The following is a 27711-nucleotide window of genomic DNA, read 5'->3' as shown; positions in this document are numbered from 1 at the left end:
TTCTAATACAAAAAAGAAATTTTATTATTATTTTACTATATAACATTTTAGTGAATATACCCAACTGCATTTCCTCAAATGGCAAATGAGACCCAGGATAACATTTCTCTTTGATTACTGAAAACCTCAGTATCATCTGTCTTTTGGAGGATCCAGTTTCTTACGACGTCTATGATACCTTGAAAAGAAAATATTTAAGATAAGATTATTTTAATAAAAGTTAACTGTTCTTCATAGAAATATCAAATATCTATGATTAGTTTGCTGTTTATTAGTACTCAATGAAATCAAATGAAAACTTATATATATACTGTTACATACATCTCTATAGATAGATACTTTTTAACAATAAGCCGTATTTCCCTACTGTGAAAACTGTTTTCTATTAATTAAGCATTTTGGAAAATTTTTCAGATCTTGAGATAATTTCAATATGGCAATCTGAAGGATTGATCTTTAATTAAAAACTAATGATTGCCCTTTTTTTTTAGTTTTATTGAGAAAAAACTGACATACATCAATGTATCAGTTTAGGGCATACAGCACAATGGTTTGATTTACATATATTGTAAAATCATTACCAAAATAGGTTTCGCTAACATTCATCTTCTCATACAGAGACAATAAAAAGAAAAGAAAGAATAATAAGAGGAAAACAATTTTCTCCTTGTGATGAGACCTCTCAGGATTTACTCTCTTAACAACTTTCCTATATATCATACAGCAGTGTTAGCTATAGTCATCATGTTGTACATCACATCCCTAGTACTGGAAGTTTGTACCTTTTGACTACCTTCTTCCAGTTCCTCCTCCCCTGACCCCCCTGCCTCTGGGAACTAGAAGTCTGAACTCTTTTCCTATGAGTTTGGGTTTTTTTTTGTTTTTTTTTTTTTTTTAAGATTCCACATCTAAGTGAGATCATACAGCATCTGTCTTTCTCTGTCTGACTCATTTCACTTAGCACAATGCCTTTAAGGTCCATCCATATTGTTGCAAATGGCAGGATTTCCTCATTTTTAATAGCTGATTAATATTCCATTGTATATCTACACACCACATCTTCTTCTTCTTTTTTTTTTGCTGAGGAAGATTGGCCCAAAGCAAACATCTGTTGCTACTCTCCTCTTTTTTCGCTTGAGGAAGATTAGCCCTGAGCTAACATCTGTGCCAGTCTTCCTCTATTTTGTATGTGGGTCACCGCCAGAGTATGGCCGACAAGTGGTGAAGGTCCGTGCTTGGGATCCAAACCTGCAAACCTGGGCTAGCAAAGCAGAGTGCACCAAACTTAACCACTATGCCACATGGCCAGCCCCTATACCATATCTTCTTTATCCAGTCATCCATTGATGGACACTTAGATTGTTTCCATGTCTTTGCTATTGTAAATAATGCTGCTGTGAATGAGGGTGCAGATATCTTTTCTAATGATTCTCTTTATAGGAAAGAAGCAGCACATTGTGAACACGCTGAACATACTCTATCAAAGTTTTATTTAAAAGGAGATATTTCCCTCTAAATGGGGGACTCAAGCTGCAAAATCATGTTTTAATATACAATAGGATACAATTAGTGATATGTTTATGAGAAAATGTGCACTGTCACAAAAAATGGAAGAAATACAAATTAAAACAGTGAGGAAGCTTTTACTTGTTTTCTGATTGCAAATATTTTTAAAATCATAATCTCATTCCAAGCACAGGTGTGGTAAAATAAGCAATATCTATATATACTAACATGGAACACTAAGTTGTAGAATAATACATATAGCATAATACCGTTTACGTAAACATTTCTACAGGTACTTTTAACGGCACAGAGAAAAAGCATAGTTTTCTTTTTTTTTTAAAGATCGGCACCTGAGCTAACATGTTGCCAATCTTCTTTTTTTCTTTTTTCCTTCTTCTTCTCCCCGAAGCCCCCCAGTACATAGTTGTATATTTTAGTTGTGGGTCCTTCTAGTTGTGGCACGTGGGATCCTGCCTCAGCATGGCCTGATGAGCGGTGCCAGGTCCAGGCCCAGGATCCGCACCGGGAAAACCTCGGGTCGCGGAAGCAGAGTGCGTGAACTTAACCACTCGGCTACGGGCTGGCCCCAAAACACATTTCCTTAAGGGTCCAGTTATGTGCCAGATCATCAAGGTTTTACTAGTGTGGTAGTATCCCTGAAAAGTGTTCTTTCAAAGCAGCTAGGCACCAGAACAGGGGTTTGGGAAGTCACAAACTTGCTGAAATTATTTATAAAAATTTTGAATGTGCATTTTTCTGCAAAGTGGATTTGACTGGATTCTCAATAAAGTCTGTGGCCCTAAAAATGCTAAGAACTATCCTATAAAAATGTGATTCAGCTTACACTGTTCAACTATTTTCACCAATCAAGACCAATTGAAAAATACTTGTGACCCTGATAGCCCTAAACTTAATAGTAAGTCATTACATGCTCAAGGAATGTCAAATAGCATTTACAGATTTCTTCTCATGCATGAATTTCAATATATGCTACAATCACTAGCTAGAAGCAAGCACCTTAATTTTACGGTGCCCTTATAACTTATCACCCAGACTGGTACCCATTAGAGAATAAAAATCCATCCTATTAATAATTAACAAAAGAGTTAAAGTGAGACTATTCTTGGCAAACCAAGACGTATACTGCTACCCTTCTTAAACTGCACAATGACTCAGTGACATCTGGAATATCTGTCCACAGTTCTTTTTTTTTTTCTTTCTGCTTTTTCTCTCCAACTCGCCCCATACATAGTTGCATATTTTAGTTGTGGGTCCTTCTAGCTGTGGCATGTGGGACACCGCCTCAGCGTGGCCCAACGAGCAGTGCCATGTCTGCGGCCAGGATCCGAACCAGCAAAACCCTGGGCTGCCAAAGTGGAGTGCGTGAACTTAACCACTCGGCTACCGGGTGGCCCCTGTCCACAGTTCTTAATCCAGAGCAGAACGTTACCTCCTGGCTCTCACTGCAGTAGGTCTTCAAATCTGTTTCCTACTGATAGTAGTATCTAATTTTTGTTGCCTCCATGGGAAAATATTAAAGTAGTTCTTCAAATAAAGTGGTACTGCTATTTTTACATTTATAGGATTGCTCTATATTTTAGAAATTTAGAATTACTTTTCAGATCCTTCTTACTTTCCATCTAGCCTCTTTCAAGTCTCCTTTCTTTCAACATAATTTTACATTCAGTGGAGCTATGTCTGCTTACTATTTTCTTACTTAAGAGGTATGAGAATTAGGATCACTCGTTCATTTTATTCACTCATTTTAAAATGTGCATCTACCATGTGCTAGGCACTATTTCTATGTGCTCAAGATTCTGTAGTACACAAAAAAAGTCAAAATCCCCACCCTCATGAAGCTTACACTCCAGTACAGGAGATAGAAAAACAAGATAAATAACTTGGGCAGAGAAGGCTTCAATGAGTAAAAACCTGAAGGAAGTCAGAGAGTGTTGCTAAGATCAGCAGGAAGAGCATTCTATGCAGAGTGAACAGCAAGTACAAAGGCTGTGAGGCGGAAGGAAGGGCAAGCTCAAAGAACAACAAAGAGGCCATGTGGTGGGAAGAGAGTGACCAAGGAAGAGAACAGTAGGGAAAGAGGGTGGAAGGATAATGAGGTCAGATCACGTAGGTTCTTGTAGGTAACAGTCAAGGCCTACAGCTTTTCTTTGAGTGAGAGGGGAAGCTGCTGGAGGGTTTTCAACAGAAAAATTACAAGAACTAATGGAAGTTTTAACAGGGTTACTCTGTGTGCTAAGAAAAGGCTGCAGGGAAGTAAAGACAGAAGCAGGGAGACCAGTAAAGAAGCTACTTCAATAAACCAGGCAAAGGATGTTGCATGGACCAGCATGGTGCAGAGGAAATGGTGATAAATGGTCAAATCTGGATACATTTTGAAGACAGAGCTAATAGGATTTGCTGATAGACATGATGTTGAGTGTGAGATAGAGAAGAGTTAAGAATGGCACCAAGGTTTGTGGCCCAAGCACTAGAAGAATGGAGCTGGCATTAACTGAGACTGGGAAGGCTGCAGGAGAAGTCGGTTTGAGGGGGACCATCAGAAGCCCAGTCGGAGATACATTAAGTTAGGGATGCCTATCAGATGTATTGAGTAGGCAGCTGGATATACAAGTCTGGAGGTCAGAGGAGAGGTCTCGACCAGAAATAGATTTGGGAGCCATCAGCATGCAGATGGTATTTAAAGCCATGAGACCAGAAGGGATCACTGTCTTAGAGAATGGGACAGGACAGAGGAGAGATTCAAGGACTGCTCCTCCTGGCACTCCAAAATTTAGAGATAGGGGAGAAGAGAAGGAATCAGCAAGAGAAACCAAGCAGTATATGAACTTTAGCTATGTAAAAAAGAGTTTCAAGAAAGTTACTAAGGTTCAATTAACAAGAAAAATAACAGAAAACTCAAACACAATCATCAGGAATTCTGCAATATTGCTAAAATGATGTGTTCTGGAAAGAATTATATTGGAAGGAATGCTCCATCACTTTTGATTTTTTTCATGCCAACTGAGGAAAACTGAAGAAAGGAAGAAGAGCTTGTACACAGATGCTGGCAACTGAGGGGACTGACACCCCTGATTCTTGACTACGGGCAACACTAAAGGCCAACAGGAGATACCTCAGGGGCAGCTGTGGAGGGCACAGCAACTCAGAATCGGTTCTCAACAACTATTTACAGAGGGGCTATCAAATGTAAATTGCTGTAGAGAGTACAAAACAAATGGATTTCCAGAAGGGGTACCTTTCAAAGAATATGTTCGAAGCCACATGACTTAGGTAAATATAATGTAATAGCTAAGCTAGTTTAATATGTTCTCATCACCTGTAGTATTATCAAACAGGAAGTAGCAGGAGCCTCATGGTTATATATGCTATTTTTTTAAATCAACCTTTGCATATTGAATATAAAAACAGCATTCAGGCAAAAGCAGAGGGTAGGGAACTAAAAGTCTATTTATCCCCAAACACAATGTCTTGGGTTTCCTTGTCACCCATCTCCCATGCTTAAGAATTCAAATAGTTCTAGCAGTCAGTCTTGGTATAAAGCCCAAATCTAAGAATCTTTGAATTGCCATCCTAAAGTAAAGTAAAGTAAAGTAAAGAGGATTAGGAAAGGCCTAATCTTCAGGATTAGGAAAAGGCAAAATCCAACTCACAGATTTGGTAGTAACAATTTTAACTTCAGATTTTCAGACTTCAGATAATCTAATGACCAATGTTTATTGGCCACAAGACTATTTCAGCACCAATTCTATATAGTCATACTGCCTACAATCCCAGTCCACCCACCTTGGGTGAGGCCAACAATTAGATGCAGGTAGCTCAGGACTGAATGAGATGGGGCAATATCTTAGGCTCATAAACCCCTGGGGACCTTAATTAAGAATCTAGGGGCTGGCCCGTGGCCGAGTGGTTAAGTTCCTGCGCTCTCCTTCGGTGGCCCAGGGTTTTGCTGGTTCGGATCCTGGGCGCGGACATGGCACCACTCGTCAGGCCACGTGGAGGCGGCATCCCACATGCCACAACTAGAAGGACTCACAACTAAAATATACAACTAGGTACTGGAGGAGTTTGGGGAGAAAAAGCAAAAATAAAGATTGGCAACAGTTGTTAGCTCAGATGCCAATTGTTTTAAAAAAAAAAAAACAGAATATGATAACGAGAAACATCTTAATCCACCTGTGACTACCTAGATAAAATGGAAATTAGACAAACCCACATAATTTCATAGCTGAACACTGGAAATAAAACTTCCAAAAATCACTGGGAAATTTACCAGTGGACCAACCCAAAGTAAAGTACCATTTCAAAGAGAAGGTGAACACCTTCAAGAAGCTGTGAAGATAATTAGTTAAGACAATATTCCATCAGACAGTAACTTAGCACCCATACATTTTATTAAGGGTGTTGTATTAGAGGTCTTGTGGAAAATTACAAAACAGAAGATGCATTCTTGATGAAGAGAAAACAAGGCAGAGCACAAGTAACCAAAAAATTACCTACAGATATAACATTAACAGATACCTAATAAACTATAGTTATATATAGTTGTGCTAATGGGGTAGTAAATATTCAAAGTGACTATACTCAAATGAAGTTTCATGAAGGAATTGAGCTAACAGCAATGGCAGAGGAAGAGTGAATGTACAGAAAATCAAAGAAAAAAGCATTTAAGATGGCTTGATACTGCAATGAAATCAGACTGGAAAGCAAAACCCAATTATATACCACTTATAAGAAATCCACTTTAAATATAAAGACAGATAAATTAGATTTCAGAATAAGAAATATTAGCAACAATGGAAAAGAACACTTTATAAACATAAAGGTGTCAATTTATCAAGAGGGTACAACAATAATAAATGTATATACACTGATAACAGAGCTTCAACATATGTGAAGACAAACAGAATTGAGAGCAGAAATAGAAAAATCCACAATTACAGTGGTAGATTCCAACATTCCTCTCAAAATAACTAATTAAATAGGAAATTAATAACAGTATAGAAAACTTGAACAACACTAACAGCCAACTAACTAGACCTAATCAATATTTTTAGAAAACCACTGCCAACAATGGCAGAATATACACTTTCTTTTCAAATGTACATAAAACATGCACAAAGACAGACCATAATCTGGGCCATAAAACAAACCTCAATCAGTTAAAGACTGAAAGCAAACAAAGTATGCTTTGTGATCACAACAGAATTAAACTAGAAATCAGTAACAGAAAGATATCTGGAAAATTTCAAAACATCTGGAAATTAACACACTGCTAATGGATCAAAGAAGAAATCACAGGAAATTAGAAAACATTTTGAACTGAATGAAAATGAAAACAAAACATGCCAAAATTTGTGGGATGCAGCTAAAGCAGTGCTGAAGGGGGAATTTATAGCACTAAATGTTTCAATTAAAAAAGACAGGTTTCCAAACAATCTACCTTAAGAAATTAGAAAAAAACAAATTACATCCAGAGTAAACAGAAGGAAGGAAATAAGAAAGAGCAAAAATCAATGAAATAGAAAACAATAGAGAGAATCAATGAAACCAAAAGCTGGTTCTTAAAAAGATCAACAAAATAACAATACCAGGAATGAATGAGAGGTGACATCACTACAGAACATAAAAATATTACAAGGATAATAATGGAATATTATGAAAAAATGTGGGCAAATAAATTAAACAACTTAGATGAAATGGACAAATCCCTTGAAAGATACGAATTACAAAAGCTTCCTCAAGAAGAAATACACTGAGTAGCTCCACATATTGACTATGGGAATTGAATGTGCAGTTAAAAACCTTCCCACAAAGAAAACTCCAGACCCAGATGGCTTCACTGGTGAATTCCAACATTTAAGAAAGAAATAATACCCATTCTACATATACTCTTCCAAAAAACTGAAGAGAGAATACTTCCAAACCCATTCTATGATGGAAGCATTACTCTGATACCTAAACCAGATAAAGGTATTATAAAACAACAGACCAATATCTCTAATAAGCAAAGATATAAAAATTCTACACAAAATTTTAGCAAATTGAATCCAACAATCCATAAAAAGAATAATATATCACAAACAAGTTTCTTATAAATTAAACATGCCCTTATCATACAACTGAATAACCATACTCCTAGGTATTCACCCAAGAGACAGGAAAACACATCAAGGCAATGTCTTGTACTTCAACGTTTATGCAGCTTTATTCATAACAGCCGAAAACTGTAAAGAATCCAAAATGTCCACTAATTGATAAGTAAACAAATTGTGGTCTATCCATATAAGGGAACACTACTCAGAAATAAAAAGGGACAAACTACTGGTACACACAACAACATGGGTGAATCCCACAAGCATTATACTAAATGAAACAAGCCAGACACAAAAGGTTACATACTGTATAATTCCATTTACATGAAATTCTAAAAAAGGCAAAACATAAAATTCTAGAAATTCATGAAATCCGAAAAAGTTATAGGAAGAAGATCAGTGATTATCAGGGGTAGAGGTTAAAGGGACGGAATTGACTGCAAAAGGGCATGAGAGAACTTCTTGGAGTGATGAAATGGTCTGTATTATGATTGTGATATTGATCATCAACTGTCAAAACTCATGGAATCGTATAGTTCAAACTGGTGAATTTTTCTGTATATAAATTATACCTCAAAAGAGCCTATTTAAGAAAAGATTCTCCAAAAAGAGTGAGTTAAGAGGAAAACTATGAGTAGGAGACAATATTAACAATATCACTACTATATTATGATTGAGTATATACCATACGCCAGGTGTCTGACCCATATGATTATATTTTATCTCAAAACCACAATGCAAATTAGGCATTATTATTTCTACTTTCTTTACTAGATAACAAGATTGAGTAACTTGGTAGTATGTAGCAGGTGCAAGATGATTTAAGTCAGCCCAGGACTCTCTAACACACAATTGCACTCTCAGAAAAGAGTTTTACTTTACTGGAGTTTAAAAAGCACAAACATGAGGTAAGGCTACTCATATATGTAGAATTTAACAATGTTTACCTATGGGGAACAGGGTATGAGTAGGTATAAAGAGGAGTTCTATTTTATACTTTAAATACTTCAGCATTGTTTAAAAATATCTTTTTCTTAAACAAGCATTTTATACTTTTTAATAAATACTTATTAAAAAAATGTTATATATCCCCAATTATTAAAATGATAATCCCTTTTTTTGACTGCTATAACTTAAAAATTGTGAAATATTTGGTAGAACATCCTTCTATATATTGCCTGATGTTTTAGGAGAAGTGGTCTCTGACATCTAGAAACCAACACTTGAAAATGGCTTACATTAATCCAAAATATATATGTAGATGCAAAATAAATACGTATTGAATGATCAATGATCACACATTGCCTTATTTAAAATTCTGAAAGATGATGCATCTCAAGGACAACACCTACAGGTAAAAATTTTCTTTATATCCATAAGCTAGTATCTGGAGTTTTTCTGTTGAGCTCTTTATTAGGATAAATATTGGGACAATTAATTGCATCTAATTAAAGTCTGCTTACAATTGAAAATGCTTAGTAATCCTGATGGGACAAGACATACCAGGAGATTAAATTAATTAGCAGTCAAAAGTTAATTAGCAGTAACAAGATTAAATAAGTAAATAAGATTAAACATAGGCGGGGTACTAAACACAAAAGTCTGAAGATAACATGCTTGGTTTTAAGGCTTCCTAATGGTCTTCTTGCCTTCAATCTTGCCTGATTCAAGTTATGCACCTTTAGAGGATTTTCATAACTTCAGTGATTTGGTTATGAACAAAAGATGACAAAAGACTGCAGCAATATGGAACATGCAGGAAGAAAAGAGGTACTGAAAGCCATTACAGAAGAATTTCAAGATGAGGCTTGAACTAAAATATCTGGATAATGGGACAGAAATAAAAGACAAACATGAGAGATGTTATGAATCATGGATAGAAATCTTACAACACAGTAATGACTTAGACATTTGGCTATGAAATGGCACGCTAGTTTGTTTTCACACACCCTAACTTGAAATTCAAAAATAGGGGGAAACCCAGATAGCGTGCATAAACAAAATAAACATAAACAAATTACTAAATAAGAAAGAAAAATTAAGGAAGGGGATATAAAATAGAAGCAGGAATTGAAAGACACCAGAGGCCAAGAAATCTCAAGATTTTTTCCTTGGGAAATTGACACAGAAATATCACTTTTATTAGAAAGATTATTAAGGGAGCAGGTTTTTTAAGACAGGAAAAGAAAAGCCGTGTTTTGTCATGATAAAGTTAAAACTTCAGACAGATAATCTAGTTTGACATATTCGAAGGACAATGATATTGGGAATAAGACCAAGGAAATAAAAAATACAAGTAACAGAGCAGGGTGCACATTATCTATACAATGAACGTAACTGAAACTCTCAGAATGAATTTCAGCAAGACGTGGAGTATGAGGAAGAGCCCTGAGGAACATCTATTAGAACTAAGGATAAGGGAGGAAGTACCTTCTAAAGAGAAATTTAAAGAAGTAAACCTAGCTCTAGATCCATATATCCACCTGCTTTCAGAACTGCTTCCCACCAGTTGATCCACAGACCCTTCAGACTCAACAGAACCAACAACGGGTTCATCTGCCTCACTTGCCAAACCTGTTTCCCCACTTGTATGAATGGCAGCTCCATCCACCCAGAAACTTGACAGGCCTCCTATCTCTTCCCTCTCTCCTCACTCACACCCAGCCAGGTCACCTACTGCTGTTAATTAAAGTTCTTAAACACAGTCCTCTGTTTTAATTTCCCCCTTTCCTGACTCCAATCTTTCCATATATCACCTTATCCCAAATACAGAGCCTACTTAAGTGTTTTTCTAATGCATAAAAACTGGGCATCTCACTTTGCTTCTTAAAATTTGGCAATGAAAATAAAAATCTCAGCTCCTCAGCACAACATAAAATCCTTCATAAGACTCTTCCTTCATTCTCTCCTCATATTCTGGGTCCCATCCAAGCTGAACCACTTGCCATTTCCCCAGCATACTCTGTGACGTACTGTTCTCTCTGCCTGTGGAGTCTTTTCCCCATCCCCCTGGGTAACTCCTAACCATACTTCAAGGCTCAATCACTTGATTTTACTTACTGTACTATCTTCCCTCCTTGACTATAAACAACTTGCAAACAAGGACTGTGTTTTTGATCACCCAGGACTTAGTAAATCAGCTTGATGAATGTATATTCATTAATTCCATAAGCATGTCCCACCATAAATGTGCCAGCCCAGGGCTAGTTGCTGGCTGACACAAGTGAATAAGAACAAAGTTCGCCCAAACATAAACAATAAAAACAGCCACTTCATAGTTTTGGTAGGGAAGAAGATAGATACAAAAGAAAGAAGAATCAAAAGAAGAAAACTAATCAGAGTCAGTCAGATAGGAAGTAAGAATCAATGTCATAAAATATAAGTACTTGCAAACAGAAGGGCAATTGTAGTTTCCAAAGGAACTGAGAATAACAAATACTGCCCAATCATTTGCCGCACCCCAATTTTTTTTTTGCAATAACTCAAAATCTGTTAAAGAAATGGATAAAGGGGTCAGGACAAGATCAATGATTTATCAGGAAGATGAATAAAAACAATATGCTAAATGACTAGTCATGTGCCATATAATGATAGTTTGGTCAACAACAGACTGCATATAAGATGGTGGTCCCATAAGATTAGTACCAAATAGCCTAGATGTGTAGAGGCTATACCATCTAAGTTTGTGTAAGTACACTTTATGATCTTCACACAATGATGAAATCCGCTGATGACACATTTCTCAGAAGGTACCCCTATCATTAAGTGATGCATGACTGTGTATCACCAAATGAAAAAATTTTCAAGAACTCTTGCAAAATTCACTGGAAGCTTTGGTGAAATGCTCTCATTAAAATAAAGGAAAAAAGTACCATGTCATTTTAGCTAAAGTATATATAGATTTAAAAATACAATATAATATGTGATCTGCCAGGAATGTAAACTGGTGCAACTACTATGGAAAACAGTATCGAGGTTCCTCAAAAAACGAAAAACAGGGTCTGGCCCAGTGGCATAGTGGTTAAGTTCATGCACGCCACTTAGGCGGTCTGGGGTTTACCAGTTCAGATCCAGGGTGCAGACCTACTTATCACCACTTACCAAGCCATGCTGTGGCAGGCGTCCCACATATAAAGTAGAGGAAGATGGGCACAGATGTTAGCTCAGGGCCAATCTTCCTCAGCAAAAAGAGGAGGATTGGTGGTGGATATTAGCTCAGCGTTAATCTTCCTCAAAAAAAAACCAAACTAAAAATAGAACTACTATATGATCTAGCAATTCCACTTCTGGGTATTTATCACAAGAAAGTGAAGGGGCCGGCCCCATGGCTGAGCGGTTGGGTTCATGCGCTCCACCTTCAGCAGCCCAGGGTTTCACCAGTTTGGATCCCGGGTGTGGACATGGCACTGCTCATCAGGACACACTGAGGCGGCGTCCCACGTGCCACAACTAGAAGGACCCACAACTAAAAAAAATATACAACTATGTACTGAGGGGATTAAGGGAGAAAAAGCAGGGGAAAAAAAAAGAAGATTGGCAACAGTTGTTAGCTCAGGTGCCAATCTTTAAAAGAAAAAAGAAAGTGAAAACACTAACTTGAAAAGATAAACGCACTTGAAAGTTCACTGCAGCACTGTTTACAAAAGCCAAGACAAGGAAAGAGCCTAAGTGTCCAACGACCAATGAATGGATAAAGAAAACCTAGTATATAAATAAAATGGAATATCATTCAACCATAAAAGAGAATGAAATCTTGCCATTTGTGACAACATGGATGGATCTTGAGGGCATTATGCTAAGTGAAATAAGTCAGACAGAGAAAGACAAGTACCATAGATCTCACTTACATGTGGAATCTAAAACACAAACAAACAAGGCTACTAGAGAACGGACTGGTGGTTGCCAGATGCAGGGAGTCAGGGATGGGGGGAATGGGTGGAGGGGGTCAAAAGGTACAAATTTCCAGTTATAAAATAAATAAGTCATGGGGATGTAATGTACAACATCATGACTATAGTTAATAATACTGTATTGCATATGTGAAAGTTGTGAAGAGAGTAAATCTTAAAGGTTCTCATCACAAGAAAAAAAACTTTGTAACTGTGCGTGGTGACAGATGTTAACTAGACTTAGTGTGGTGATCATTTCTCAATATTCACAAATATCAAATCATTATGTTGTACACCTGAAACTAATATATGTCAACTATACCTCAATAAAATAGACTGGGTGATCATATTGGGTGTGAATTTCTCTAGGCAGAATACAAACTTAGAAGTTTGTTAATGCAAGGTAAGTTATGTGTTCCTTTAGTGTGTCTAATAGGAGTTGAAGAAAATAGAACTTACTGTCCACGAGGATACCAACGGTGCTTAGTAGTAAAGAACATTTTGCTAAGTTGTTCTATCATAGGTCCTTGCTCTAAGTGTTCACTCTTTTCTTCTAATCTGGTTTTCAGCACTTGATCATGTGTTTCTTCATGATTATGCACAGGATCTGGCCGAGGGATAGGCTACAAAATAATCAGTAATGAACAGCATAAATACGCAAGAATGTTAGCCGGCATCTGAGTGAGTTCACAATGAAACAATTACCATTCTCAATAATTTATTACAGTACCTCAAGGTGGGTAAATATAAGTTAACAGAACGGTTTCACTTAGTCGCATTATTCATTAAAGAATCAAAAATGTTTTTCTTCTCACATCAAATTTTGGGTTTTTTCCCCCAATAATAAAAGCCTTACTTACAGTTCTTTTTTTCCCCTCAATAATAAAGTACTTATCATTTTAGTTTCTATTTCTCAAAACTGTAAGTTGTGCTCATTATTATTTTTTAACTTAGAAGTTTACAGTCTCTACCTCGTACATCATTAAAGTGAGAGACAATGAAAAATCTTTCACTGAAGGTGACATTTCTTACATCTAACAGAAGGAGGAAAAATTTCAATGTGTTTATTTTAGGTAACTGAAATGCCAATGCTTTAGGGTAATCTGAGTGGTTTTTTCCCCCAAAGACACTACTTACTTAAAATCTCATCTCCTCCCCAACACACGAGTGATATAACATATTCCCATCAGTAACAGTGGCTCACTAAAGCCTTTAAGAATCACTGTCTTGGAGGGTCAGGTTACCTATATTTTAAATATTAAGTGATAATGTATGTAACACAAGATTGCAGCATAGATGTAAGATAAGTACTTTATTATTGAGGGGAAAAAAAGAACTGTAAGTAAGGCTTTTATTATTGGGGAAAAATGATAAGTACTTTATTATTGAGGGGAAAAAAAGAACTGTAAGTAAGGCTTTTATTATTGGGGGAAAAACCCAAAATTTGATGTGAGAAGAATGGTTCACAAATACCATACATATATATTACACTACAATGAAAATCTAAATTTACAACCAGATAAGGAACAATTCAAACATGGATGTCCTCTTTACATCCATACACTACTAATGACAACTACTATATTCTACCAACTGTAATAAATGTTACAACATATATTTATTTAATTTATGTACATGAAACAATAAGACCTCTTTAAAAGGCGATATAAGTGCAAAAGGTGACACAATTGACTAAGTACATCAGAAATGCAAAGTAACAAAGATATCAGTGAGAAGTAGAATGGGAGCCAAGTCAGAGCCTCATCAGATAGTGCAGAACACATTCTACAAGGGATAATGAACATTATGAGTAAAGAAACACAGGGAAGAACACACAACAAAGACGTAATCTTAAAAAATGGATTTCAAGGGGCCGGCCTGGTGGCACAGCGGTTAAGCTTGCACGTTCCACTTCAGCGGCCCGGGGTTCACTGGTTCGGATCCTGGGTGCAGACATGGCATCGCTTGGCAAGCCATGCTGTGGTAGGCGTTCCACATATAAAGTAGAGGAAGATGGGCATGGATGTTAGCTCAGGGCCAGTCTTCCTCAGCAAAAAAACAGAGAGGGGGATTGGCAGCAGTTAGCTCAGGGCTAATCTTCTTCTTCAAAAAAAAAAAAGGGATCTCAAGAAACCAGATTATGAAAGACCCTCAAAGTCAGACTTAGAAGTAACAACTTGACATAAGTAGAAAAAGGGACCACTTACCTAGCGTGGGAGGGAATAAGGAGAAAGTATTATGAAGAGGTTAAGAACTTGGGCTTTAGACTCTGATTCTGCCACTTACTAGCTCTGGCTCGGGGCCCTTGGGCAAGTTATTTAAGCTCTTAATTTCCCTTTCTGTAATATCAGCGAAGTACTATCTACCTAATAAGAGTTTGATGAGGATTAAGTGAAATAATAAAATATACTTAGCCGTCTCTCACACTTTAAGAGTTCAATAATGGTAGGTAGCTATTAACATTTCTATTAAAGCCTCAAACGGGAAAAAAGTGATGTAAATTTATTTTAAAGAAAAAGTGCTCCTTAGACACTTAAGTAATTTTAAAAGATCACTTCTTGTAAGTAAAGTGAAATATCAGTAAGTGTATTTGTAAATTACTATTAGACCCTGAGGGGTACTAGCAAACATGGGATTAGACCCTATAAACAGTTTCCTCTCTAAGTTATTACACCTGTTGCTAAAGATCAAATGTTTTAACTATGATCAAAAAGTGATTTTCAAGTGTTCATAAATGTGCATTGTCTCTCTTCCTAGTCCCAAGTGGGCTCAATTCCAATATATCACAAATTGTCTCTGCTTTGTATGATTAAAAACTTTTTTTTTCCAGGGACATAGATAAAAGACATCGGAATTAACAGATTCTTCAAAGTCTACACCAAGAACCTCCAGCAGACTCAGAATTGATTTTTTGGTAGTATCTGATCTCCTTGATCAAACTTCAAAGAAAGGGTACATGAATGTTTCAGTAAAAAGGAAAACTAAAATAAAACTGAATACCAACTTCATAAAACATTCAGAACTGTCATCCTGAATTTCCCTTTTCTTAAGAATTTTTAAAATTTGACTTATGAAATTTTCCAGTAAATCAGCCACTAAAAAGAACTGATTAGTACTTAAATTTTTACTTTATTTTTCCAAGTCATTATTTTTTTGCCCCTGGTATAACATCTTTATTTTTCTAAATTAGAAATCCTAAATTTGAGAAAAACATTTTCAGATTACTACTTTTAATAAAACATATACGTGGCAGAAGCAGAAAGAACAATCTTTTTACCTGGATCTAGGGAAGATAATCAACACGTTTTAGATTCAAATGCGAATTACCAGAAAACCAAAGATGCAAATCATCTCCACTTTCTTAAAGCCAGCCTCAGTTGGTATTTGTACCTATGACCAGGATCTTTGTACACAACATGTTTCCCAGGGCTCGGAGAAGCACAGGGCCCACTAGAGTTGCAGCCCTACTTGCTTGAGAAAAGAGGAAAATCAAGTCTATATTTTTGTGTGTTTTTTTGGTAAGGAAGATTGACCCCGAGCTAACATCTACTGCCAATCTTCCTCTTTTTCTTTGAGGAAGATTAGCCTTGAGCTAACGTCTGCTCCCAATCCTCCTCTTTTTGCTGAGAAAGAGTGGCCCTGAGCTAACATCCGTGCCCCTCTTCCTCTACTTTATATGTGGGATGCCTGCCACAGCATGGCTTGTCAAGTGGTGCCATGTCCACACCTAGGATCTGAACTGGCGAATCCCGGGCTGCCAAAGTGGAACATGCACACTTAACACTGCGCCACTGGGCCAGACCCTGCCAATCCTTCTCTTTTTGCTTGAGGAAGACTTGCTGAGCTAACATCTGTGTCAATTTTCCTCTATTTTGCATGTGGGATGGCACCACAGCATGACTTGATGAGTGGTGCGTAGGTTTACACCAGGGATCCAAACCAGTGAACCCCAGGCCACTGAAATGGAGCGCACGAGCTTAACCACTATGCCACCAGGCCAGCCCCAAGTCTATATTTTAAGCCCTGTTTGAGGATGTTTATTCAGTGTTATGTACTGTCTTCATGAGATTTGTAAATCTGGTTTCAAAAACAGCATACTTTATTCTAACAGTAACATGTTTTCAAGAATGTTTCTTATTGCGCAGCCCAATCTATAATTTATTACTTGAGAAACAAAAAAATTTCATGCTTCCCTAGGTGAATGTCTCTTAGCCCTAAAACAGAAAACTCTCAAGCATGAAGAGGGAGGAACAAATTTATTCATTTAATCAACAAATATTTATTGTGCTCCTACCAAGTAAAAGACACTGATTCCAGGTGCTGAGGACACAGAAAGGAACAAGAGAGAAGGCCCTGCCCTCATGAGCTTACGTTTTAGTGGTGGGAGATAGACAGAAAAACAAGAAAATATCCAGTGTGCCAGAAATGATAAATGCTATGGAGAAAAGTAAAGCAAAGGACAATAGGGAATCCAGCGGCTGGGGTACTACTCTAAATGCAGTGGCCAAGGAAGGCCTCGCTAGGTAATGAATAAGGAAAGATCTAAAGGAAAGGGAATAAACTTAGGATTTCTGGGGGAAAAAACATTCCAGGCTGAGGAAGCAGGAACTGCAAAGGCCCTGAGGCAGGAGCTTGTCTAATGTATGTGAAGAGCAGCAGGAGGCCAGTGTGGCAGCAGTGGAGTATGACGTGTAAACTGATAGGAACAGTCTTCTAGACTAGAGAAAGGAATACTGATGATTTGAGACAGGACACAACTGCTGCAACAAGAGGAGTGCAACAAAAAAGGGGAGGCAGGAAGTTGGGCATGTATGCAAGGGGGTGTGTACAATGACGGACCATGGAATCTACGCTGGGTAGGAGAGAAGTGAGAATGTGTGAGATACAGGAGGGACTGTGAAAAAGTGGTTCATCAATGAATGTAGTTCTCAATGAGGGATGAACAATCCTTGGAGCTGGGAGATTAGGGGGAGTTGACAGTAAGCCAGTAGAATTCTTGAAATCTAGAGTGGGAGGAAGGAGGACCAGTTATTTGTGATTAGAACATCCCTGGGGTACAACCAGGTGAGTCGGGGCTGAAGTAGGGAGAAAAGATCAAGAAGTGAGAGCCCAGAGTATTAGACAGATCTTCTACATGGATACTGAAATAACAAAGAATTAGGATAGAAACAGTGTTGGAGAGTGTGACAGTACACGTACATCTTCAAGGAAGAGTGGAGGGGTGGGGGAGGGAGAAGAAATAAACTGCACGTTGGCAGATGATAGCAACAAAAAAAGATAGTAGAAGGCATAGTTTCATGATACAAACTACAAAGCTAGAAACTGTTAGGGAGAAGGAAAAATGGTCTGGATGTGACAATGAGGAGCTACAGGGACATCTACTCCACCCCCAGGCCCAGTAGTAAAAGGGTACAGGAGAGAAAAGGGCAACTACTTAAAAGACTACTGGGGAAGCAATGGCCCGAGGGTACAGCTAGGTTTCTGTCAGAGCCAGAAGGTGAAGGCAAGATTCTGGAAGAGGTCAAGGTTATAAGATTATTTTACTGATGTAGTAAGTTCCAAAAGTATAGTAGAAAGGTTTTGAGAGTTGGGAGGGATAGAAAAAGGGTCAGATTCAGGATGCATGTGGATGAGAGTCTGGATGCTGAGACCTAACCTCACAGTCTTGGGCTTCTTGGTACAACTGCCACAACAGGATAAAGCATGTAACCAATAATATACCATGAAATAACAATGGAAGAAGGCACAATTAGTGTGAGCTGGAGGGTTTACAGGTGAAAAGTCAGTGACTTAGGCCTATTTCCTACACATGGCTCAAAGAAATGAAACAAAAGAGGTACTGAATTATTGCCTATATCTGGCTAGTGTACAAAGCAGGCAGACAAAATGGTGAGGTTAAAAAGGGAATAAAGGGGCCAGCCCCGTGGCCGAGTGGTTAAGTTCATGCGCTCTGCTTCAGCGGCCCAGGGTTTCGCTGGTTCAGATCCTGGGCACGGACATGGCACCACTCATCAGGCCACGCTGAGGGGGTATCCCACATGCCACAACTAGAAGGACCCACAACTAAAATACACAACTATGTACTGGGGGGATTTGGGGAGAAAAAGCAGAAAAAAAAAAAGAAGATTGGCAACAGTTGTTAGCTCAGATGCCAATTGTTAAAAAAAAAAAAGACCTGGGCCAAGCTGAAATAAATTGTACTAAAGTCAAAACAAAATTTCCTCTATCAAGTGCCTGACTTTTGAAGAAATATGGAAAAAATAAAACTAGGCCACTTAAAATATATGCCCATGTTGGTCCATTAGAAAAAACTAACTAAAGTAAAAGAAATTTACCAAATATTAAAAGGATTATCAGAAGCAATACAATATAAAATTATGAAACAACACTCTAAAACACAAGTTTTTCAAAATTTATTAGATTATAATATAAGGTAGCATGGAACAATTTTGTTTTGTAAGTTTAAACCAGGTGTTTTATCCCTACAGAAATCTACCAAATTTTAGACCAGAAAACTGATGCCATAATTGCGTTTAAATGGTTCACTCCGTGTACTAAAAATAGCCTCTAAAGAAAGATGAAAAAGAAATAAGACAAAAATCAAAAGAGTATAATAAAAAAGCCAAAAGAAGATCTAAACCAATAAAGGAAATCAAACAACTCCCTTCTCTTTGGGTACTGTAAGAAAGTGTGAATATTTCTAACAGCAAATTAAAAATTGTAAGAGATTTTCTCATACATACTTTTGTGTGTTCATATGGAATGTCCACAGAAGGGTGGTAGCAGACTATCGTCCTGCCATCAGAGGTCAAAGCAAGCTCCACTTTGCTAAAAAAGAATGTTTCAGAAACAGATTATACTGTATTCAAGGCAGAACAACTATTCTTAGAGCTAAATTAATTAATCATGAGTCCCTGAAGGATCAACGCAACGGCATTGGACTGGCAAACCTGGCACTCATATCACAGGAGACAACTCAAACTGTCCCCCAAATAAGTCAGCTTAAGTACCACAACAAACCCTTATTGCATAACCCACTATTTTACATAAATTATTCTTCAAATTACATACTTGTTTTTAGACTATCCAAATCTTTGGAAGAAATCTTTATGTTTATTCATCACTATCATTAGAACTTCTTTTCCTTATCTAAAAACTACATTCAAACAGTTCTAAGAAGGACATTACTTGGTTAAATTATTGAAGTTGAAGACCAGCAAAGGACATAATCTTCCAGGTAAAGGATCACCTGAATTTCCAATCATAAAGATTGTGGCTGAGCAATTTTTCTAGATGAGAATTCCTCCAGGGGCTGGCCCCGTGGCCGAGTGGTTAAGTTCGCGCGCTCCGCTGCAGGCGGCCCAGTGTTTTGTTGGTTCGAATCCTGGGCGCGGACATGGCACTGCTCATCAGACCACGCTGAGGCAGCGTCCCACATGCCACAACTAGAAGAACCCACAACGAAGAATACACAACTATGTACCGGAGGGCTTTGGGGAGAAAAAGAAAAAAAATAAAAATAAAAAAAAAATAAAATATCACCTTTAAAAAAAAAAAAAAGAATTCCTCCAAGTGCCTTTGGCAGAACAGTACAACTATAAGAAGGGTTCTGTGGTCAAACAAACTTGGGAATTACTGAATATTACCCCTTCTCTCCATTAATATCCCTCAGAAGAACAGTTTTTGGGCAATACTCCTCTAAACACTTCTTCCCAGAATGCTCTGGCTGGATCTGATTCCTTCGGGTACCAACTAACCAAGCCTGGTTTTCAAAGACCCTGGCAACTACTATTGCACTTAGATCCATATACACTCTAAGGAGCACGACTTTCAGCTTTTATTAAACTTGTGTTCTCTAGGTGTCTATAAATTTAAGTTTCTAGGATTTCAACACCAACCAGATCTGAGCCAGATCAGCAATTAAACCATAAGGCGTGGTTTAGCTAACACAGGATAAGGTATTAGGTTGTTTCACCATGATTTTAAGATTGAGTATACCATAGCATGACTATAATGAACATAATCTATCAAATGATTTCTGATGAAGGACGGAGTTTTACATAATGCAAAACACTTAGAAAACTCAGTCAAGTTCAAAAAGTGTTACCTATTACCTAGTCTAATTTCATCAGTCTCTTAGTACTTACTAAATGTACAATTAAAACTCAAATGAAAATTAGTGTCAAGAGGGAAGAAAATATATTTTTACTAAAATTTGCAATAAAAACAATGTAGCTTAAAAAATATGTTGCAGTTTCTGCACATCAGACTCTGCTATAGAGAAAAAAGACATCTTATTCACATGTTATTCTCAGTGCTCAGCATAGTGACTAGAACTGAATACCAAATAAATTGCGGTTGAATTAAATATTTGTAATTTAGGATTATTCAACGTCAAACAAAAGACAAATAACTGCTTAAGCTAATAGACATGAATCCTACGAGAAAACTAGAAAAACTAATTAACTTTTCCAGAAATCTAAAGAATGCTTTAGGAAGAAAAGATAGCATTTCTAACAGCATGTCTGTCCTACAACAAATTAAGTATTCACTGAAACAACAATGATAATGATTTTTATTTAAAATGTTGATAAGCCCAGATACTGGGTAAATAAGATCACTAGAATCATTTTTAAAAACAAAATTAAAAAAAGGATAATCAGAAAAGAAAGAAGAAAACACCAAAACAAGAAACAAAATTAAATCATTTCAGATACAGCTAACATTATTTTTTTCAACTGAATTTTAATACATACCAATTATAGTCATCTGGAAGAGAAGAATACGTAGATTTATGGAAAACACAATATAAAGCTCCGTCTGCAAAAACCCCAAAACAGTAAAATGGATTTAGTTAATTTGAGCGTATGTTCTCACATAAATGTAAAACAAGTTTCACTCATTCAACCAATATTTACTGTGCTTTTACTATGAAACAGGGCTGTACTAGGAGCTAGGGATTCAACAACAAGTGAGCTCCAATCCCTACCCTCAGAAAGGGTACAAGTCTGATGAGAGACAGGTGAGTAAACAAATAACTCCAATACAAAAGATAAGCTCTGGGGCCAGCCCCAGTGGCCTAGTGGTTAAGTTCACTGTGTTCCGCTTTAGCGGCCGAGGTTTGCTTCCCCGGCGCGGACCTACACCGCTCTGTTAGCACCCATTCTCTGCTGATGGCCCACATACTAAAAAATAGAGGAAGACTGGCATGGATGTTAGCTCCAGGTAAATCTTCCTCACCAAAAAAAAAAAAAAAAAGATGAGCTCTGTTAGGACAGCCAAGCATGGGAGAGGGAAGGGCACCCGGACAAATTACAAACACAACTGTGCAGATTCAGGAAGACCCTTCTTGTGGATCTAAGGTGCTCTGAAGGATGAGGGAATAAGTAAGAGTTGGTAGGGGATGAGTACAATCCTCGCAGAGGGAGTAACAAGTGCCAAGGACCAGAGGTAAGAAAGAACAGGAAGTAGTTGGGTATTCTAAAAACTCTGGTGCGACTGGAGCACCTAGTTCATAAATGGGACGTATTAACTGATGAAATACAAAGTAAATTGTTCAAATTTAACTTTCCTTAATCAAAATTCTCTCATTTTAAAGCATATTTTTCTTTTTTAGAATACCTACAAATTCAAGAGCAATAATTACTTTTTAAAAAGTTGTGAAAGGTTCTTCTATGTTCAAAGAAAGGGTGTTCTTTTAAATATATAGAAAAAAATGTAAATATCCCTCAGTATAGTTAAAAACCAGTTCTGAATATATCCTGGTTGAAGCCAAGGATCAGCTTCTCTCAGATGAGCCTCTTGCTCCTCAGTATGGAACACCATCGTCACTTTGCTCAAATACCACTCACCCTTCAAAGTCAAAGGCTTCTCTCCCACAAAATCCTTTTTCCCCTCCCTGCCCCACAAGCCCCATCACAGAGGGAAGAGTTGTCTGTTTTACATGTCCCACAACCAGTGCCTCATATGACACTGCCATTCCTTCTTTGCAGACTTTATTTTTTTTCTGCAAGTTATTTATGTTATCAAAGATGTGTTTTCCGTCTTTGCATACATCTCCCTTCCCCAAGGACTGCATATACTTAGAGGTCTAAATATAAATTCTCATCCCAAAGCATAAAACGTACCTTAACAAAATTCACTATTTTAAAAGATTGTTCAGCAAAACATCAACCCCCAAATTCTATTGATCTAAGGTAACAAAATATAAAGAATCAGAAATTTAACCTCATCTCTCAAAAAGATTTATTAATTTTCAATTATCTGTGCTAATATACAGGAAGATTCAGTAAGATAAATCAGCAGATAATGTAAAAATCATTTACACATATTTTATTTTCTTGTTTGACACTATTGGGGATCTTCCTAATTATGCATGGATTGATATCAAAAGAAGTTTGTATTCTCTGAATACAAACCAGCTAGGTGATGTACACATGTGCTGAAAGAAACAGGGTTGGGTGGCAGAGGCAGGACAAATAGAATTAAGTGTTCTTAGATAGGTAGCAGGGAAAACTCAAGACAACAGTATTTCAGTTCCACAAGAAACTGTAAAATTTCTAGTCTGCACTTACATATCCATTTGTTCATAGCCTCATGACATATATCACATTCTACCTCATACTCCAGTTATTTCTTGTTTCCATAGATGTCTGCTTCACCGACAAGTCTAAATAAGACCGTTAAGGCCAGGAACCACACCTTGTTCATTACTGTGTCCCCTATAGTGGCTACTAATAAAGTGAATGCCAAACTGCCTCTAAAATGTTAATTTCTGGATAATTAATACTTGAAAAACTCACCTGACATTTTATCAAGAGAAAGATTCTAGATACAATAATTATCAGAGGTTCTAAATGTATAATTAAGACCGATGCCAAAGTTAACATCAATCAACCCAAGGCAACTCAATGGGCCAAAAAGAATGTCAAGAGACTCAGCTCTCCATTTTTTAAATGGCTATGTACATAGATAAAACACAAAGCGAATACACCAAAATATTAACAACAATTATCTTCGTAAGATGGAATTGTAAATATGCCCTTTAGCAGTTAAGTTCGCACGTTCTGCTTCAGCACCCTGGGGTTCGCCGGTTCGGATCCCAGGTGCGGATATGGCACAGCTTGGCAAGCCACGCTGTGGTAGGCGTCCCACATATAAAGTAGAGGAAGATGGGCATGGATGGTAGCTCAGGGCTAATCTTCCACAAAAAAAAAAAAAAAGAACTACTAAAAAAGTAATATGTGAAAACAGTAAATACAAGTGATTCAAACCAGACAAAGTTCCTCTTTATCAATCCCTCACTCACCCTCAGCTAAATGCCACTTGTGGTCTACACAGATAATCTATTTGGTCCCCACCTTTTACTCTACATTTATACATATACACATACACATGTATATGGTAAATTATCTTTTAAATGCACAAACGAGATCATATAATAGATATTGTTCCATGACATACTTTTTTTCCCCTTCTATTTAGAGATCTTTCCATGTTGGTAACAGTTGCACGATATTCATAATAAAGATGTACCATAACTTATCCACCCCACTTTTAACATACATTTAGGCTTTCTCCCCTTTTCCGTTATTGCAACCTCTCCTGCTATTAACAGGCATATACAATAACCAAACGCTTTAAATCTTCTACAATGAACACGTATTTCTACATTATTTGAAAAAGTCTAAAACTGGTTTTAAACATTAAAAAACTCACTTACTTTGAATTGGAAATAAATGTTTCAAGACGGTTCTGCTTGATATTGCCCATTTTACTGCTGCTAATGCCATGGTGAATCAAGATGCTCATCAGCTGTTACGAAAGAAGATGATTTGAAGAGAAACTTTTTTTAAAATCTGCTTCTAGGCATACCTATTTTCATCCCTGAGTAAGAGAAAAAGAAAAATGAGTTCTACCTATGGTAAATTAAAGTGACACAAGATAGGGGACGGCCCCATGGCCGAGTGGTTAAGTTCGCGCGCTCTGCTTCAGTGGCCCAGGGGTTCTCGGGGTTGGATCCTGAGCGCGGACTTGGCACCACTCATCAAGCCACGCTGAGGCAGCGTCCCACATGCCACAACTAGAAGGACGCACAACTAAAATACACAACTATGTACCGGGGGGGCTTTGGGGAGAAAAAGGAAAAATAAAATCTTTAAAAAAAAACCCAAAAAAGTGACGCAATATACTCAACACTACAAGAACAAGACAGGAATCACTAGAACTAGTCACCTAAAGCAAAACTTTTAGGCAACTTTCCATTTCTATGCGATACAGAAGAGCAACATCATCAAAATAGATCAGAAACCCCAAAACTATATCCATTACTGTTTCTCTCAAATGTAAACTTCTCGGCACCTCATGGAGTTCCTTCCTTTGAATCTATGCTCAACAAATCTGTAATTACCCTTAGAAACAGGACACATGCTACACGCAGCGGCCTCTTTCATACTGCTAGTGTGTCTGTGTGCAAACTCCCAGGTACCACACACAAGATCTTATCACATCTCTTAAAGTAGTATTCTGTTTCTCATTGAATGAAGGGCTATCCTTGGCCTATTAAATACTGATTTAGAGGAACACAGATAACACCCTAAAGTCCAAAATAAAATCTCACCCTCTTGTCTACGTATAAGGGTTTTAACTTTCCAAAGTGCTTTCACTACTATTTCATTTTACTCTTTTAGTAATCATGAGAGGTATCTTTATTTTGATTCATGAAGAAACTAAAGTACAAAATTTAAACGACTCGCTTCCAAGAACTTTGGAGTCAGTCACTTACAAACTGGGAAACTTTGGGCAAGTCATTAACTGAACAACCTTCAGTTTCTTCCATGGTAAAGGGGGAAAACAACCACAATCTCCATGCTGTTGTGAATAAATGACATATAACCAGACACATAACAGTTGTTACATCCCTTGGTTTTAACCGGCCTCGATGACTACTCTTTCCCTTCCCCTAGAGTGAAAAAATGGAGTTAGGACACAGACTGCAAAGTCTTATTTGCTAGGCTAAATAGTCAGTACATTAGCACTGCTTTTCCTCTGTTCACAGAGTGTGCTTTTTACAGGTTACACCCCGCTTTCCTATACGAACATTATGTGCTCTTTCATAAGTCTGTGAAGGAAGCATTTCCATTTTATACATTAAGAACCGAGGTTCGGCACAACTAGAACGACCTGCAACTAGAATACACAACTAGCTACTGGGCGGGTTTTGGGGACAGCAAAAAAAAAAAAAAAGAACCGAGGCTCAGAGAGGTCAAACGATTTCGCAAACCAAACCGAGCAACAAAACATTTGGGGGAACATTAGGTCCCCTCTGTCCCAGGCCAAGAGGCAAGCACATCCAGCTGGGGGTCAGGGACGTCACCCCACGGAAAGCTAGAGGGTAACCCCTTGGCCCAGAATTCAACCCCCAAGCAAAAGCTGCGGAGAGTCTCGGAAGGCCCCAGGTTGGAAGAACCGGCCACCAAGAGCACGGGGCCTAGCACCCAGGGACAGATTCGCAAGACTTGGACCTGGAGGAGTCCTCGAGCGATCGGCTGAGGCACAAGGGGACCTCACAGGAAGCGCACGGCCACATGCCGGCACTTCTGCACAACGGACCGAGTCTAATGATGCCAGAGGCTTTATCCTGCCGCGAACAACAGGTAAGGGACCTCTACACCTGCCGACAAACCTTCTGGGCCTGCCCAGCTTCTAGGGACCCCTTGACCGTACGTGGAGAGGGCAGCGGTTACCTTGACAGCTGCTCACTGCGAGCCCGCCATCTTGCCTCAATCCGGGTCCTGGGAGACACGGCTCCACGTGCCTTCCTGCCCCGCGGGGCACTCTGGGAAATGTAGTCTCCTCGGGAAAGAAACCCGGGCGCCGCTGGAGACTAGGGGGGATCCGTCCGACGTGCTCACGCGTTTAGTTGCTGCAGCTTGCCTCCAACTTTACCAAAAAAACCAAAATCACTCCCCCACGCACACGTCTTTGGAAAGTAGCCAACACTATTGTTTTTTAAAGTTTATACTAATCATTAGAGGAATTCGGGATCACTTTTTGGTGAATGAATTAAGGTTTTCTAGAAGAGACATTTCAGAGAAGCACTGAAGGGAAGTGGGACTGGATTTGACGTTTGAAACCGGGAGATGTAGAGGCCCTCCAACCCGATACCCCAGCACTGTGTTCTGAGAACTGTGTTGGCTATTCATCATGGGAGGAAGAAAATGTGCAGAATCTTGGACTTTGCCTTATATTGGCGGGGGTCGGGGTGGAGGGGAGCCTTTGCACTTTGCATTTTCTATTCTCATTGCAAGCAATGCTCTTCTCTCATCTCTTCTCATGACCACTGCCTTACTGTATACAGATCTTGTTCAAATATCTCAGAGAGGACCACACCATTTAAATAGCCTCACTCACCCTTATCCCATTGCCCTCCTTTATTTTTTTCATAACATTTACCATTATATGACATTAAATTATCATTTGTTTCCTTGTTTAATGACTGTCTCTTATGCTAGATGCAAGCTCCGTGAAGGCAGGGACAAGCATCTGTCTTGTTCTATACCGTGTACAATCCCAACATCTGGAACTGTGCTTGACCTAATTGTAGGTCTCCAGTATTTGCTGAATGAATGAAACAATTAACACTACGGGTATCCAAGGTAGTAGACGATCGACTGGTAAACCATCAGTTTAGCCTGGGAATTCCTTTCCCTCATGATTTGCAAAATTTTGTATTTATTTTCATTTTTCTGAAAAAGAGTCAGCTTTTATCATGTATTCAAGAGGGTCAATGACCCTCTCAAAAAGATAAGGGCCCATAGTCCTGAAGTGATTAATATTGAAAATAAATGAACATAAGTTCGCAATAAAGAAAAATACATGTAGGCTGCTGTGGAGTCTCTCCTCATTTCTCAGAGAATATCAGGCTTGCTCTGCTGCTGATCTTGGCTCCTATGGAAGCCCACACTGAGGGCCCATCTCTGTCCTTTCTAATCTTATCCACCCTTGATAGCCACCCTGTAATGTCTTTCTGGACTATGCTGTAGGAAGAGACAGAGAGGAGAAACAGATTTGATTCAACAATCCACTGGAGTTGTCAAACATTCACGGTGCAAAAGAGAAGAGAGATGAATCAAAGATGATCCCAGAGGACACATCTTGATGGCTGTGAGCAAGTCGGGACCACTGACCAACAGGGAGTCTCT

The 27711-nt window shown here is 38.2% G+C and overlaps 1 protein-coding gene across 2 annotated transcripts; it reads right to left on the bottom strand.

The window, feature by feature from the left end:
* Positions 1 to 26365, bottom strand: MRPL42 (mitochondrial ribosomal protein L42). Of its 2 annotated transcripts, none has more exons than XM_070254483.1 (6): positions 26254 to 26365; positions 24231 to 24322; positions 21265 to 21328; positions 19252 to 19336; positions 12968 to 13131; positions 1 to 178 (listed from the first exon to the last, which is right to left on the bottom strand). In XM_070254483.1, the coding sequence occupies exons 2-6, from the start codon at positions 24298 to 24300 to the stop codon at positions 133 to 135; spliced, it is 429 nt and encodes a 142-aa protein (XP_070110584.1). In that variant the 5' UTR covers positions 24301 to 24322; positions 26254 to 26365; the 3' UTR covers positions 1 to 132. The 2 variants fall into 2 exon arrangements, with proteins under 2 accessions (XP_070110584.1, XP_014592233.1); XM_014736747.3 differs by having other exon boundaries at positions 24231 to 24394; positions 26254 to 26342.
* Positions 26366 to 27711: the final 1346 nt, after the last annotated feature.

This window comes from Equus caballus, chromosome 28 (assembly GCF_041296265.1).
Source record: "Equus caballus isolate H_3958 breed thoroughbred chromosome 28, TB-T2T, whole genome shotgun sequence".
Taxonomy (NCBI): Eukaryota; Metazoa; Chordata; class Mammalia; order Perissodactyla; family Equidae; genus Equus; species Equus caballus.
The sequence above is the reverse complement of the archived record's forward strand: the minus strand, read 5'-3'. Positions and strand labels throughout refer to the sequence as shown.